Genomic DNA, 16,693 nt, shown 5'->3' with positions numbered 1-16,693 from the left:
ACCACCCCCAGCAACCCTCAGTTTGTTTCCTGAGATTAAGAGTCTTTAATGGTTTGTATCTCTTCCTGGTCCCATCTTGTTTCATTTTTTCCCTCCCTACCTCCCACAAACCCCCACCCTGCCTCTCAAATTCCTCATATCAGAGAGATCATATGATAATTATCTTTCTCTGATTGACTTATTTCACTTAGCATATTATCCTTTAGTTCCATCCACGTCATTGCAAATGAGAGTCCCCCTTTTCAAATTGTACACAACATAAAATGTAAAATGTACACAACATAAGATCTAACATAGTAACCATTTTTAGGCATACAATCCAGTGGCCTTGAGTACCTACACATTGTCAAAAACCATCACCACCATCTGTCTCCAGGACTCTTTCATCATCCCAAGCAGAAACTCTGTGTCCATGAAACAATAATGCTCCATTCCCCTATCCCCCCAACCCCTCATTACCTTTATACTGTATTCTCTGTTCTGTATTCTCTGTTTTGTCTCGTGAATTTGCCTATTCTAGATACCTCATATAAGTGGAATTACACTTTTGTCCCTTTGTATCTGATTCATTTCACGTAGTATAATGTCTTCAAGGCTATCTATGTTGTAGCCTGTTTTTGACATATGTCCTCTCTGACATGTCCCAACACAAGCAGGGGGAGCAGCAGAAGGAGTGGGAGAAGCAGACTCCCTGCTGAGCTGGGAACCCAATGCGGGACTCGATCCCAGGACCCCGGGATCATGACCTGAGCAGAAGGCAGATGCTTAACAGACTGAACCACTCACAGGACCCTTCATGCCATTTCAATAATGATTTCAGTCTACATACTTCCTGTGAATGTCATTATCTCTAAACAAGAAATAATCCTTATCATCTAGAACTATTTTGGAATCTCCATATTTTGGGAGAACTTTATCTCTAACTTTCACCACTAATTGGTTGAATCTCTCCACCCTTCCCTTGCTAGAGCCAGATCCAACAGCTACTACTGTTGCTTGTGACACCTCTTGATATTTTTCTGGAAGCGTAATGCTTCCTTTGGTTATGTTTTCAGCTGCACTCCTTTCAGTGAAAACTGGGTCAAAGAGAGGAAGAAACTTTCCGGCTGCCTGTCCTGCTATGATTGGCCAGGGCAATTCATACTCTGCTCTGCATTGAAAACGGCGCTCTGGTGGATAACATCATTTTGCAATGTACAAAAGAAGCCTGAAAATAAATGGTGAAAATGACCGATCCACAGTCACAACGGGAGACAAGTACACCTTTCTCAGAAACAACAGCTGGAGTGGACGAACAAGGTGTGAACAGTGCAATTAACAAGCTTGAACTAACAGAGAACTAAACTGAGGCATATTAAAAATTTTGAGTGTACTTGAGCAAACATCAAATGGGGCAGTGCCAAACTGGAAGTAGTTAGGAGCATACCCCCTGCCCTACCTGAGCTGGGGAAAGACTTACAGAGAAGAGGCAGAAGAAAAGCAAGGAATTATTTGAATGGGTGTAGTTTTAAAAGGGTTGCATTTACTGGGAAAGCCTAAAAGGCTGTTTGTGATTTGTTGTCCTTAGATTTTGATTTCTTAACCTCGAGGCATTACAGCCTTAGGTTTTAGTTTATTGACAAGGCTACTAAAGCATTAAAGCCACCCCAGTCTAATGGCTCCCTTGTTGAACTTATTTAACACTCTCAACTAAGAACATTTATTTTTTAAGATTTTATTTATTTATTTGAGAGAGAAAGAGAGTGAGAGAGATCATGAGCAGGAATGGTAGAGGGAGAAGCTGACTCCCCACTGAGCAGGGAGCCTGTTGTGGGGCTTGTTCCCAGGACCCTGGGATCCTGACCTGAGCCGAAGGCAGACACTTAACCTGAGCCAAAGGCAGACACTGAGCAGGGAGCCCATTGTGGGACTTGCTCCCAGGACCCTGGGGTCCTGACCTGAGCTGAAGGCAGACACCCAGGCACCCTAAGAACATGTTTTTATTCAAAGGAGAAACATTCCCCAAATTTGATCCTATTCATTTTTTTTTTTTTTTTACTTACAGTGTAGTTGACACCCAATGTTACATTAGTTGTAGGTGTACAACGTAGTGGTTGGCAATTCTCTATGTTATGCTGTGTTCCCACAAATGTAGCTACCATCTGACACCATACAGCACTATTACAATACCTTTGACTATATTCTCTAGGATGGACCTTTCATCCCCATGCCTGATCCCATTTTCCTCTTGTGTTACAAGTTTAGAAATGGAATTATTTCCAAGTTTTGACTTTTGTGAATAAAGCTGCTATGAACATTTGTGCACAAATCTTTGTGTGAAGGAAAACTTTGTATTTTCATTTCTCTTGGCTAAATACCTAGAAGGAAATTGCGAGATCATGTGAGAGATTTATTTTTTAAAAGATTTTATTTATTTATTTTTCAGAGAGGTAGAACACAAGCAGGGGAACAGAAGGCAAAGGGAGAAGTAGACTCCCCACTGAGTTGATGTAGGTCTCAATCCCAGGACCCCAGCATGACCTGAGCTGAAGGCAGATGTTTAACCAACTGAGCCACCCAGGCCTCCTGGGAGGTGTATGTTTAATATATTTTTTTAAGATTTTAAAAATTTATTTAACAGAGAGAGACATAGTGAGAGAGGGAACACAAGCAGGGGGAGTGGGAGAGGGAGAAGCAGGCTCCCCACTGAGCAGAGAGCCAGAGGCAGGGCTCCATCTGAGGACCCTGGGATCATGACCTGAGCCGAAGGCAGAGGCTTCACGTACTGAGCCACCCAGGTCCCCCTCAATAAATATTTTTTTGAATGATTGTTCAACTGTTACGTTGTCTGCAATATGTTTTTTTTTTTTTAAAGATTTTGTTTATTTAGTTAAGAGACAGAAAAAGGGAGAGCATGAGTGGGAGGGGCAGGGCAGAGAGAGAGGGAGAAACAGGGCTCAATCTCAGGACCCCAAGACCATGATCTAAGCCAAAAGCAGCCACTTAACCAACTGAGTCATCCAGGCTCCCCCATAATACCATTTTTTTTAAAAAAAAGTAGAATTCAACACAAGATTGGTCTATATTGGACTTATTACAAAAGCCTGGAATGTGCTCATTTTAAGACACTAAGGCAGTATTTCTAGTTACCTACACAGCATCTATTCTGCTTTTCTTCCTTACTAGGGAAAAAAAAATGTGTCCTGCATCGGGCTCCTTGTTCAGCGGGGAGTGTTCTTCTCCCTCTCCCTCTGCCTGCTACTCCCCTGCTTGCACTCTCTGTCGAGTAAGTAAACAAAATCTTAAAAAAGAAAAAAGAAAAAAAATGTGTTGGAGGTGCCTGGCTGAAAACACTCTGCTTCCAGATTCCCCTGAAGCTATGGGTAGCCACATAATGCCATTCAGGCTGATGGGTAAGTGGAATTCTAGGCTGAGGGGATTCCAGGAAAGTTTATTAAATGGAGACTCAGCTGGGATGCCATCTGCATTTTGTGTGTTGCTGTTTTCCTCCTAACCTCTTCCTCCTGCTCAGAATGCTGATGAAAGGGCAGAAGATGGAGAAGGTGGTAGCCATTTTGCAACATGAGGAAGGAAGGCCCATGCTAAGGATATCAAAGGAAAGACAGGAGTCCGGGTTCCTGATGACATCAAAAGTGGCCCTTGGGGCACCTGGGTGGCTCAGTGGGTTAAGTCTCTGCCCAGTTTGGGTCATGATCTCAGGGTCCTGGGATCGAGCCCCACATCGGGCTCTCTGCTCCACAGGGAGCCTGCTTCCTCCTCTTTCTCTCTGCCTGCCTCTCTGCCTACTTGTGATCTGTCTGTCAAATAAATAAATAAAATCTTAAAAAAAAAAAAAAAGAGAGAGAACCACTGCTCTAAACTCTTGCAAAACATCAACCCCACTCTGCACGTGTCGTTCCCATGCAGTCAGTCCTCCCAGCAAAACCCCTGTGATACTTGGCAGTTGAAATTTACCTGCCTGGATCTCCATATTAAATGACCATAAGCTCCTTGAAGGCAAGGACATCGGGCTCATCTTTATAATCCCCTGTTTATTGATTAAATAGATTTTAAAGTGGTTCAGGAGAAGAATGAGAATAGAATTCAGGAATGCTGGCTTTCTGATGCCATGATTTTGACATTCATGGTTAAAAAGACTCATGTGTCCGCTTGCTTTGCTTGGCATCCTATTTTATAGTCTCTCACGCTGTAGTCAAGAGGCAGATTCTAGCAAAAAAAGAGTACTAATGACTCTTGTTCTAACACCAGCTACACTGGAAAAGGAAAGCAAATGTTCCAAGGCAACTTTTTATATTCTCACAAGGAAAAAAAGACTCAACAATACGGGAAAGAGTGAAGAGCCAAATTCTATATAATATTTTTGTTTCCCTAGTGAAATCAAAGAGCTATGTACACCCCTCCATCAATTCCATTTTCCTCTCCCCTGGTCATTTTACACAATTGAGGTCCTTCTGTTACAACTACGAAACCAATCCTGTATGTATGCACAGGACTGGCTTCCCTACCCTGTAGAAATGAAGTCCTTTGGTTTTCCAGGACTAGTGATGCTATTGCTTTTAATTTTATGAATATGTTTTTAAAGTGAGACGTTTCTGAACCGTTTAAGTAATGTTGAGACACTGAGCATGTGGACAGGAAATCCTCCTGGTCATGTTGACGAATGTTTCCTTCAATCCTGTGGCTGCCCACCCCTTTCTGGAGAAGAGTTGCGACACTTCCTGACTTTCATTTGTGTTTATTAAAGTTCTAAGAAATTCAATACTCCTTTGGCTTCTGCAAAATGCTACAGTTCATTTGCCCAGTAAATTCAACAGGGGCTAAAGGACACAACAACAAAAGGAAAAGATTTATTTGGAAAATGCAAAGATACCCCATGCCTCTCTTTTTTACTTGGCATTGATCCAGAGCAGTAAATGGCCCTGCATTTGGTTTTGTCCTTTTAAAGAAAAGTGCAAACACTCCATTGTCCGTACCTTTATTGACACCAAGGTTCAAAGGTGGCAAGAGAAGCAAGTTTTATCTTACTTTTATCTTACTTGAAAGGAGTTTTAAGTGCAGTTGAAGTGCAGCAGGCTCCCTTCATTAGTACTCGGAGAATAAATTTCAAATCACTAGTTTCAAAAAATTTTAAACTTTTTGGAGGCACCTGGGAGGCTCTGTCAGTTAGTGCCTACCTTCAGCTCAGGTCATGATAACGGGGTCCTTGGATAGAGCCCCACATCGGGCTCTCGGCTCAGCGGGGAGCCTGCTTCCCCCTCTCTCTCTCTCTGCCTGCCTCTCTACCTACTTGTGATCTGTCAAATAAATAAATAAATCTTTAAAAAAAGGGACGCCTGGGTGGCTCAGTGGGTTAAGCCTCTGCCTTCAACTCAGGTCATGATGTCAGGGTCCTGGGATCAAGCCCTGCATCGGGCTCTCTGTTCAGCAGGGAGCCTGCTTCCTCCTCTCTCTCTGTCTGCCTCTCTATCTACTTATCTACTTGTGATCTCTCTCTGTCAAATAAATAAATAAAATCTTAAAAAAAAAAAAGATAACCTTTTTGTTTTGGCATAATTGTAGGTCTACAGAAAAGATGCAAATCCAGCATAGAGAATTGCCATATATCCCCCTACACCCCTGGTGCCAGTTCCCCTAATGTTCTCAGCCTCCATGACCAAATAACACATTTGTCAAAACTAAGAAACCAACACTGACACCCTGCCATTAACTAAACTCTAGACTTTATTTGGATTTCAACGTTTTCTTCCCTTAACGTCTGTTTCCTGTTTGAGGATCCCGCCTTGTTTTTAATTTCTTAACTTCTGTGTGGTGTATCGATTTTTGCGAAACGTTTCACGACTAATTTCAGCAAATGACCTTTATCTGAGGAGCTGAAGTTGGACTCAAGTTCAACCTTCCCAGACACACACAAGGTTTTGACTCCAAAGTAATAGCGACGGAACCCCTCCTCCTTTGGTGAGGTGCCCTCATCTGTGAGGCGTTGCTGTGAGATTTTGCTTGACTTGGCTCATAGGAGACTGGATTTCCTGAGAATGGCCTAGGGCTTCTCAACGCCAAAAAAGAAAAGAGGGACGCCTGCGTGGCTCAGTTGGCTAAGCATCTGACACTTGGTCTCAGCTCAGGTCTTGATCTCAGAGTCCTGAGATCTCAGGTGCCCAGGATCAGCGAGTACTTTATCTCCAACCTTAGGTTCTTTAAGTTGTCTTTGGATTCAGCCTTCAATTTCTCTTATTTATAGCTAACTTTATACATTTAATAATCAGGTGGGAAAAGACTACAAACTATACCATTTCTGTTCTCTTATAATTTTTTTTTCATGAAAACAGCCAAGATTTATGTGGTTCTAAGAGCCAGTTGGGTAAAATATAGATGAAACTCTGGTTTGGTGAATAAAGGGGAGATGAGAAAAGCTTTGAGAGAGGGAGGAAGACATAGAATTGTTTGCTTCCGAGAACTTCGGGACAGAGGCCAACCATCTTCCATTTCTAGACCCTGTGAGGATGGTCATAACAGCCTGGGGGCATGGGGGCCTTGGCTTGTGAAATGGATCGACATAGGGTAGGTTTTCAGCTCTAACACATACTCGTTCTAACACATACGAACCCTCTGACCCTCAGTTTCCTTGTCGGTAAAATGAGAATCAAGCGTTGAACAAGTTACTGTCTTGAACACAGTGCATGACACAGGGAAAGCATGAACTGCGTGTGTGAAGTGTTACAGTTGCCAAGGGCCCCCTCCCCTCATGCGTCTTGGCATCCCCATATTCTCTCTCGTCTACCATTCTTCTCATCCTTCCTCCATCTTTTGCTAGTTGATAGCCAAGAAGCTTGACAGGTCCCAGAAGTCTAAGCAGAACAACTGGGAGTTCAAGTCTTTAAAATAAATGTCCAAGTATAAAATTCGGTCATTGGTCATAAGCTGGGACAGAGTCCACAAAGAGGAAAAATGGCACAGCAAGGAACACCAGGTGAGTTTCCCCAGTTGCTCCCTCCCCCACCCTGAGAACAAAATGCCCACTTGACCCCTGGGTGGTCCAGACCTGGACAGGCTGCCGGTGATCTGTCCTGTTAACGTGACCTGGGATAACATTCCCAGCAAAGGGCTGCAAACATTTGCTGAGCACACACACCTGTGACCCATGGTGAGATTGGGGTTGAGTTTGGCTTACGCCATAACTGGGGGGTGGTGGCTTGTGGCGGCTGTTCTGCACAGAACAGGTGAGGAAAAGGAAGTTTGTTTTTGTTTTTATTTTTGTTCTTTTTAAGATTTTTTGGGGGGTTCCTGAGTGGCTTGGTTGATTAAGCATCTGCCTTTGGTTCAGGTCATAATCCCAGTGCCCTGGGAGGGAGCCACAAGTTGGGCTCCCTGCTCCATGGGGAACCAGCTTCTCCCTCTCCCTCTGCCTGCCGCTCCTCCAGTTTGTGCTCTGTCTCTATTAAATAAATATATAAAGTCTTTAAAAAAAGGTTTTTTTTTTCCCTTTATTTGAGAGAGAGCATGAGGAAGAGCAGGGGAGAGGGAGAAGCGGAATCTTCACTGAGCAGGGAGCCCGACACGGGGCTCAATCCCAGGACCCGGAGATCATGACCTGATCCAAAGGCAGATGCCCAACCCACTGAGCCACCCAGGCTCCCCGAGGGGTCTTTTAGATTCACCTTCCAGGGGACCAGATGACTTTACAGCTCAAAGCGTCTGTGAGTCTAATTTTTCTTACCTTCTGGAAGAGATAAAGGAGTAAAGAAGATTGTCCTGAGTATAGCTCTGGATGGGGAATCACATTTTTCAATTGAAGTGTCCTGAAAAATCAGAATTGCTCAGGCTTACAGGAAGTGAATTGTCTGATTCTAAGTTTTACTTGCATTTTTTGGGGAAAAATGACCACAAAGTTTTCTTAAAAGGATTCTCTTAGCATTTTTTTTTTTAAGATTTTATTTAAAATCAAACCAAAGGGAGCGGCTCAACCAACTGAGCCACCCTGGCATCCCAGGACTCTCTCGTCTTGATCAACCAATGTCCCCGCCCCAACCCAGTTTCCAGCAAGAAGAAGTGACATTTTGCCTTTGTATCGACTTGGGGTTCTCCTGGAAATCTTCACCCTACACCTGTGTTCAACCATTTGTATTCAATGATTTTTACTTGGTTTCCAGAAGCTGGGTGTCCACACGCAATATACTGCTATTTCCAACATTATGATCAGATCCATTGCCAGAAAACCCAGGGGCTCTGGGTTACCTTTATGTTACTCTCAATGGAGCGGAACCTGGGAGAGCAAAGAGATAAGTAATTTCACATTATAACTGCAGCCAGCCCGGTGGTGGCACCAAGGAGCAAGGGCCATAAGGAAAGTCTTCATAAAGGAGATATTTGCATGGACTTTGAAGGACGAGTAGGAGTTTGCCCAAGATTTTAATTTTTCTTTTACCTTGGGCTCTTCTCCCTGCTAGAGAAGACAGATGCCGCCTGGCCCCTGAGAGAGAAACGCAGTAATAGTTCATCTGGTGCTAAAAAAGATCTGAAACTAACACAAAACAGATACTCAACCTTTAACATCTGCTAATATGCTCAAATGGAAGTGCATGAGGAGTTCCTTCTGAATTTCTGTGAACTCATTTTAACTCTCCCAGGACATCCCTTGTCCCTCCCATCCCCTTATCCTCAGCACTCTCAAAGATGTCCTTAATATTTCTTATTTAAACTACAACTTTTCAAATTTAAATATCTTTTAAAAAATAAATAAAAATAAACTACAACTTTTCTTTCAAACTGGAGGCAGGACTCTTCTCTCCTGCCATCCGCTCAGGTCATGGAGTCACAGTAATCCTTCCCCTAGTGCCCTCGCCTCCCAGCTAGCTCCTACGAGTGGTCCACAGTTCCAGGTCTCTGAGCTCTGACTTTAGCTATGACCCTTGCCAAAAGGATCAAAAACAAAATTGTCAGAATTTCCTCTTCTTCCCTGAATTTCTTTTTTTTAAGATTTTATTTATTCATTTGACAGACAGAGATCACAAGTAGGCAGAGAAGCAGGCAGAGAGAGGAGGAAACAGGCTCCCTGCTGAGCAGAGAGCCTGATGCGGGACTCAATCCCAGGACCCTGAGACCATGACCTGAGCTGAAGGCAGCGGCTTAACCCCACTGAGCCACCCAGGCGCTCCTTCCCTGAATTTCGTTTTTCTTTCTTTCTTTTTTTTTTTTTTTTAGATTTTTTAATTTATTTATTTGACAGAGAGAGATCACAAGTAGGCAGGGAGCCACCCAGGCGCCCTCGTTTTTCTTTTTTTGATTGGGGCCATCTTTACTGGAAGGAAATACTTTATACACTATTTCTTTCTCTTCCTTTCTTCCCCTCCTCTTCCTTCCTTCCTTCCTTCCTTCCTATCTCTCTCCCTTCCTTGCTCTCTCCCCTTCTTCTTGCCTCTCTCTCTTCCTTCCTCTTTCTTTTTTTTTTTTTCCTTTCCTTCCTTCCTTCTCCCTTCCCCTTCCCTAATTTCTGATTCTACTTCTGCAGTGGATGTGAAGGCATCTTACCACCACGGTGTTAAAATATATGTATTTGAAAACCTTAAAACAAAACAAAAGGGGCGCCTGGGTGGCTCAGTTGGTTAAGTGGCGGACTTCAGTTCAGGTCATGATCCCAGGGTCCTGGGTTCGAGCCCGGCATCAGGCTCCCTGCTCAGCGGAGAGCCTGCTTCTCTCTCTGCTGCTCTGCCTACTTGTTTTCTCTATCTCTCTGTCAATTAACATCTGTCAATTAAAATAAATAAAAATCTAAACAACAACAAAAAAACCTCCAAAAAACTGGAGGCAGGAATATGAGAGAGAGAATGTGGGGGAGCATTTCTTGCCACCCCCACACTCAGCCTATCCTTGTTTGGCTTTAAATTCTGCAGTCACTCCCCCTCTCCGGGGTCCTGCTCTGCCTCTTTCTCTAAAGTAGCCAGAAGGGACTTGAGGGTGACTTTAGTCACCCTGTCTCTGAGTCCCAGAGACAGGCCAACACTTGGGGTCAGGAGTTGGCACAGCAGCTCAGAATCCTGAGACTGTGCTGCCTGAACCCAGCCAGCCTCCTCGCTTTGCACAGCGGAGGTAGCTGACCTTTTCCATTTCATCCGCTTTTTTCTCAGCGCCCCACTTGGCTTGGCAACCACAAATCACCACGGTTTCCTCCTTGGCATTTCTTAAATGTGGCCCACTTAAATGAAAAGGTCAGAAGAGAGGCCCCGTGGACTTTAAAACATTCAGCTTGCCTTCTGGCCTGGGCCACCGGCTTGACAGGTCCCGCGGGCTCCCCGGGGAGAGGGGGCAGCTGATGAAATCCGCCTCCCGCCTCCCGAAGGACGCCCTGCGCCCTCCCTCCCCCCTCCCTTCCTGAAAGCGCCCTTGTTTGCGTATCCGGGTTCCAGAACAAGAACCTCCTGTTGCAAATCGATCGGGGAGGTAACATTACAGTTTGAGAGGATTTGCTTGGAGCTGTAGGCAGCCGCCTCCCTGAGAAAGACAGAACCTGTTTTTACTGATTAAAATCTCCCTTGTTTGTTCGCTTTCTACCTCTAAAAAGTTCTTGGAACCTTTTTCCAGGAAGAAGCCAGGTGGTAGGAAACCAGAGTAGCCACGGACAGCAAGCCTTGTTTTTGTCCTTACGCTAAAGCTTCTTTTATTGTCAAGGAAACAAGTGCAAGGCTGTGCGGACTAAGCCAATAGTAGGACTGACAGCCCATGAGTATGGGGCTCTGTGCCAGGCACTGGCATCCCTTCTCTCTCTCATTCCTGCACGGTAAGCCCTGGCTCTGTTTCTCAGAGGAGGAAGCTTGAGAGGTGAGGCCCAAGGTTACACCACTCAGGTAGGAGAACTGGGATTTGACCCTAAATCCCTGCCGACTTCATATATGGCCTGATTCCCAGAGGTTGCACTGGCGGGAAAAGGACCCAGGCCTGGCTCACTGCTTGGAGGCCGTGAGGCTTCTGAGGCGACCCCCACTTTCAGTGATTTGCATTTTATTAGACAGAAACTGAAAACTGAAGTCAACAAGGTGTCTGAAACCAGCAAAAGAACGTTCCTTTCAGTGTCGGTTGCCATTCCTTTGTTGGGTAGTAGATTGGTGGGGCCGAGGTAACGTTTACTGGGCAAACAACAGACTGGGAGCCAGGCAGAGCCCACACCTAGCCGAGTAAATAGCCCGGGGAGGCCCAGGCACAGCCTGCAAGGGCCCCAGTGAGGCCTTGCTTTGAGAGACAACCAGGAGAATGTGCCCCTAGAAGCCAGGAGCCCAGAGCCCTGGTCCTGGTGTTGCCATTATTATTATTATTATTATTTAAGATTGCATTTATTTATTTGTCAGAGAAAGCACAACCAGGGGAATGGCAGGCAGAGCAGGCAGAAGGAGGAGAAGACCCAGCTGAGCAAGGAGCCCAATGTGGGGCTCGATCCAGGAACCCTGGGACCATGACCTGAGCTGAAGGCAGAAGCTTAACTGACTGAGCCACCCAGGCGTCCTGTGGTGCTGCCATTATTAACACGTGTGCTTCTCAGTTCCTCAGCTTGATGAGGTCGAGCTCCAGTGTGGCTGCCGGGAACAATTTGACCTGGGCAGTGTGGCCCAGCAGTTGGTCGGGGGGAGTTTAGAGGTTAGTTAGAGTCCAGTCACAAATTCTGTGACTCTAGACAGGTCCTTGACATTTTTTCTTTTTTTAAAGATCTTATTTATTTATTTGACAGAGATCACAAGTAGGCAGAGAGCCAGGCAGAGAGAGAGAGGAGGAAGCAGGCTCCCTGCTGAGCAGAGAGTCCGATTCGGGGCTCAATCCCAGGACCCTGGGATCATGACCTGAGCTGAAGACAGAGGCTTTAAACCACTGAGCCACCCAGGTGCCCTAGACAGGTCCTTAACTTTTCAGAGACTCTGTTTTCCTGTCATGCATCTAAGAATCATAGTAGAACCCACCCCACTTGACCCATTGTCAAGACATTAAGTTAGAATGCCCAGCAGGCTTCTAGAATATATTGCCATGGCCACAAGGGTCCTTTCCTTTTATTTTGTTTTGGTGGAGAAATTGACATTCAATTAAAGCAAAAGTTAACAAACTAGAAAAATGAGGACGATGAGGTGCAGATAGAGGTGAAGGAGAAGTTAGAAGTTATAGCTAAAATCTAGGGGCACCTAGGTGGCTCAGTCAGTTTGGGTGTCTGCCTTTGGCTCAGGTCAGGTCCTGGGATTGAGTCCCTTGTGGAGTTCCCGGCTCAATGGGGAGCCTGTTTCTCCCTCTCCCTCTGCTCATGCTCTCTCTCTCTCTCTCAACTAAATTTTTTAGAAAAATCTTGGAAATTATAGTTAACATCTTACAGTTAAAGCTTAGTTTAGTGCTCCTATATAGGAAACAACACATTGGGAATTATTAGCGATTCATTAATTCTACAAATAGTCACTGAATGCTTGACAGATGTGGGGCTTTTCACTAGTACTGTGGATCATAAAAAGATATTTATGCAGGGATCTTTCCCCAAAGAACCCCCAGTCCAGAAGGAGACACACAAAAATAGCTATGACAGAGAAGTCACAGGGTCATGCAGGGATTAGGAATCTGCTGTGATGCCTCAGGAAATTCTCCGGAGGCCCAGACACAGCAAGATTCCTGGGACAATGTGGACCTTGGGGTCCATGTATAGCACACTTTCAGTCCCAACTTTGACTCTGATCAGCTGGATGATCTTGGACAATCGACTTCACGTCTCTGAGCAATTTCCTCCTCTCGTGATGATTAATTTTATGAGTCAACATAGCTTAGCTGTAATATCCAGGTATTCTTTTCAAGAGTAATCCAGGCTTTGCTCTGAGGTATTTTGTAGATGCAGTTTAACGTCGACGAAAGGAGAGTGTCTGATGGGGCCTCATCCAATCCCGGGGAAAGGCTTTAAAGCTAAACTAGGTATCTTCGAAGAAGAAGATATTTCACCTATGTTTTTGTTTAATTTGTTTTTTTTTTAATATTTTATTTATTTATTTGACAGACAGAGATCACAAGCAGGCAGAGAGGCAGGCAGAGAGAGAGAGGAGGAAGCAGGCTCCCTGCTGAGCAGAGAGCCCGATGCGGGGCTCCATCCCAGGACTCTGAGATCATGACCTGAGCCGAAGGCAGCAGCTTAACCCACTGAGCCACCCAGGTGCCCCCATTTGTTTGTTTTTTTAAGATTTTATTTATTTGACAGAGAGAGAGTGAGAGAGGGAACACAAGCAGAAGGAGTGGGAGGGGAGAAGCAGGCTTCCTGCCGAGCAGCGAGCCCGACGTGGGGCTTGATCCCAGGACCCTGGGGTCATGACCTGATCCAAAGGCAGACGCTCAACCCACTGAGTCACCCAGATGTCCCAAGATTTCACCTATGGATTGCGGTGTTGACTCTTGCCCAAAGTGTCTGGCCCACCAGGCTGTGCCAAAAATTTCAAACATGCCGGACCCACAATCATATAAGCCAATTCCCTGAGATAAATCACATATATGTAGATCATATATAATATATATAGTGGGTAGATATGATATGTGATTATGTCATATATATACACATATGCTATATGATACATGCATCACATATCTATGTTAATTTGTAAAAATGTCCTACTGGTTCTCTTTCTCTAATCGTAGGCAAGCAGAAATGCTACTTCTCTTTCCATTCCTCGACTGTTCCCAGCATTATCTGTCCTCTGCTCCTCTCCATTTCCCAACATCTCATCATGAAGGCACAGAACCTGGAGATGGAAGGGCCCCTAGGGGCTGTGTAATTCACCCTCCTTAGTGTAGAGGAAGATATTCAGATGGAGAAGCCAAGAGATTTGTCCCAGGTCTCAAAGATTATATTGGAGGCATGGGGCTAACATGTAGGGCTGACCTTGCAGGGTTGGCAGAGAGTAAGGCAAGAGAGGCACTTCCCTCGGATGCAAAATTTAAGGAGGTGCCCCAAAAGTCAGTAATCAAGATGAAATATATTTCTTAAAAATTATATAACTAATTTATTTATTTATTTGACAGACAGAGACACAAGTAGGCAGAGAGGCAGGCAGAGAGAGAGGAGGAAACAGGGTCCCCACCCAGCAGAGAGCCCTATGCGGGGCTTGATCCCTGGGATCATGACCTGAGCTGAAGGCAGACGCTTTAACCCACTGAGCCACTCAGGTGCCCCAAGATGGAATATATTTTGATACAATATTTATTTTATGTCATTTATGCAATTTTTAATGCAATATTTTAAAAAATCGAAGTTAATGAAAAAATCTGTGATGTACAAAGTATCACATTTTTTAAAGCTTTTTTTTTAAAGATTTTATTTATTCATTCATGAGAGACACAGAGAGAGGAAGCAGGCGCCCCATGAGCAGGAAGCCCGATTCGGGGCTCGATCCCAGGACCCGGGTATCATGACCTGAGCTGAAGGCAGATGCCCAAACATTTGAGCCACCCAGGCACTCTTTTTAAAAGTTTTTTTTAAAAGATTTTATTTATATGAGAGAAACATGCTCACAGCAAGGGGGAAAGGGAGAGGGAGAAGCAGACTCCCTGCTGAGCAGGGAACCTGACACAGGGTTTGATCTCAGAACCCTGAGATCATGACCTGAGCTGAAAGGCAGACCCTTAACTGACTGAGTCACCCAAGCACCATCACATTTTTAAAAAAGTAAACTCCATGCCCAACGTGGGGCTTGAACTCATAACCCTTAGATTAAGAGTCATATGCTCTACCAACTAAGCCAGTCAGGTGCCCCACAAACTATCATATTTGTAAATCAAGAAGGATCATTATTGGGGTGCCTGGGTGGCTCAGTGGGTTAAGGCCTCTGCCTTCGGCTCAGGTCATGATCCTAGGGTCCTGGGATCGAGCCCCTCATCAGACTCTCTACTCAGCAGGAGCCTGTTTCCTCCTCTCTCTGCTTGCCTCTCTGCCTACTTGTGATCTCTGTCTGTCAAATAAATAAATAAAATCTTTTAAAAAAATTAAAAAAGAAGGGTCATTATCGTTGGGCTTTCCTTTTGCTGTAGGCCCTGGCGCAGTTGGCACTTTACGGTTGCCCATGTCTGGTGGCATCTCTGTATTAGACCAGGCTTTACATGCTACCCATAGTGTTCGTCATAACTGTGCATGTGGTTTCCTCTGCCCGTCAAAACCTCTCATAGGTGGCCGCTGCCCTGGTGTGTCCAGGACTGAGCAGTTTCCCAGAACTCAGAACATTTAGTGGGATACATTGACATAGTCACAGCAAACCATTGTGGTTGGTTGTCCTGTCGGAGTAGGAAGCAGGGACCTGATCGTATGCACTTTTGTGCCCCTGAGCCATTGGGTTGCACCGAGTGGTATCGATCCAATTTGCCCTTTCTGGCAGCGTACTTGGCGGGCACTCAGTACGTCCCTAATCAGTTGCTTATCTGAGGCACAGAAAGGCTGACAGTGACTGAGCCAAGAGCCACTGGCAAATCCCTGGTGCTCCAGCCCCAAGCCTCTTGGCCTCCCCAGTGTTCTGCCTGCTGCTGCTCACCCATAACCATCCTCCAAGATTCCGGAGATATGAATCCAGTGGAGGCTTTTTTGCCTAAAATCTGCCCAGGAAGCTGCACTCCCCTCTCCCCTCCATTTTTTAACAAGCAAATACTCTGCCTTTTGAAACTTTCTGTGCCTTAGACAAAAATAGGCATTTGGCTTCAAGGATCATTATATTGTGCCTTCAGCTAAGGACAGACATAGGAACATTCTAGGTAGGCCGCTCGACAAGGTTAGCTCTGTCACCTGGAGCAAGACCCCTGATGGCTTTGGCTCTGAGTGTCTTCAGTGACCAAATGAAAGGCTTGGACTCACTGTTCTGGGACATAGCAGGGTGCGTCTGTGACCATCAGTATCGCCATCTGTGAAGTCAGCACCATATATTTAAGGTATTTGTGAGGATTCAATAAGGTAATATATAGAAACCACCTTGCATATCCCTTATGGGAGGACATTTATTTGTTTTCCTTCTTTCTCATTCTCCTCTGAATCTAAAACACAGTAATTTTATGATTCCACTTTTATAGTTGGTAGGAAAGATATTTCACTCATTTATTTATTCCAAAATGTCTAATTGTTCACCTACTATGTGCCAAGCATAATCCTAGGTATTAGGTGCTAAGGCTATGGTGGTGAGAAAGGACCCAGTTAAAAAAATCAGACATTATCTAAACATTCCCTGCAATGCAAGAAAAGACCTACCCCCAAAACCCACAAAAAACCAGTAATAAAGTGCACCCACACATCAGAAATCATCCCTATGGACTGTTTCAAATGGGTTCTGAGTAGACGCTGTTTAGCAGGTGGTCACTGTTCTCCCGAGTGGCTGCTATTCTTGTGTTTCAAACACCTGCTGCTGTTTGCAGGATGCTAACATTTACTTTGGTCTTTATGTCAATGCCATTTGCAGAAGGAGCCAGCTGTGGGCCTTTTCTCTTTCAATATTGCCACTGAACTGGGCTTCGTCCATAGGAAAATAAACAGCACTTGTGTAGATAAGGCTACCGCAACCTTCAAGACTGATTGGAGCAGAGACCTTCCGCTTAAGAGGAAGAGTAGGCTTCATCTCACTGGCAGTGAGAAATGTCCTTCGTGGCTTAGTCATCTGGCTTGATTTTACTTTACCTAGCATTGGTTTTGTCTTTCTCCCCTCTTTTGGAGCCTTTTTTTGGTAAT

General features: G+C 44.9%; 1 protein-coding gene across 1 annotated transcript; it reads right to left on the bottom strand.

Annotated features, from left to right (window-relative positions):
• Window positions 1-798: 798 nt before the first annotated feature.
• Window positions 799-3,553, bottom strand: LOC116571518 (10 kDa heat shock protein, mitochondrial-like). Its single transcript, XM_032309470.1, has 2 exons — window positions 3,495-3,553; window positions 799-1,150 (listed from the first exon to the last, which is right to left on the bottom strand). The coding sequence occupies exons 1-2, from the start codon at window positions 3,551-3,553 to the stop codon at window positions 817-819; spliced, it is 393 nt and encodes a 130-aa protein (XP_032165361.1). The 3' UTR covers window positions 799-816.
• Between the last annotated feature and the right edge of the window lie 13,140 nt (window positions 3,554-16,693).

This window comes from Mustela erminea, chromosome 13 (genome assembly GCF_009829155.1).
Source record: "Mustela erminea isolate mMusErm1 chromosome 13, mMusErm1.Pri, whole genome shotgun sequence".
Classification (NCBI taxonomy): Eukaryota; Metazoa; Chordata; class Mammalia; order Carnivora; family Mustelidae; genus Mustela; species Mustela erminea.
This window is presented reverse-complemented; position numbering and strand designations above follow the sequence as displayed.

Bases quoted from the DNA above. Each gene is read 5' to 3' on its own strand.
- LOC116571518 (XM_032309470.1), bottom strand. From the start codon at position 3,553: ATGGCTACCACCTTCTCCATCTTCTGCCCTTTCATCAGCATTCTGAGC. The intron at 1,151-3,494 runs GTTAGGAGGAAA...TTTTCAATGCAG, and splicing joins ATTCTGAGCAGGAGGAAGAG to AGCAGAGTATGAATTGCCCT.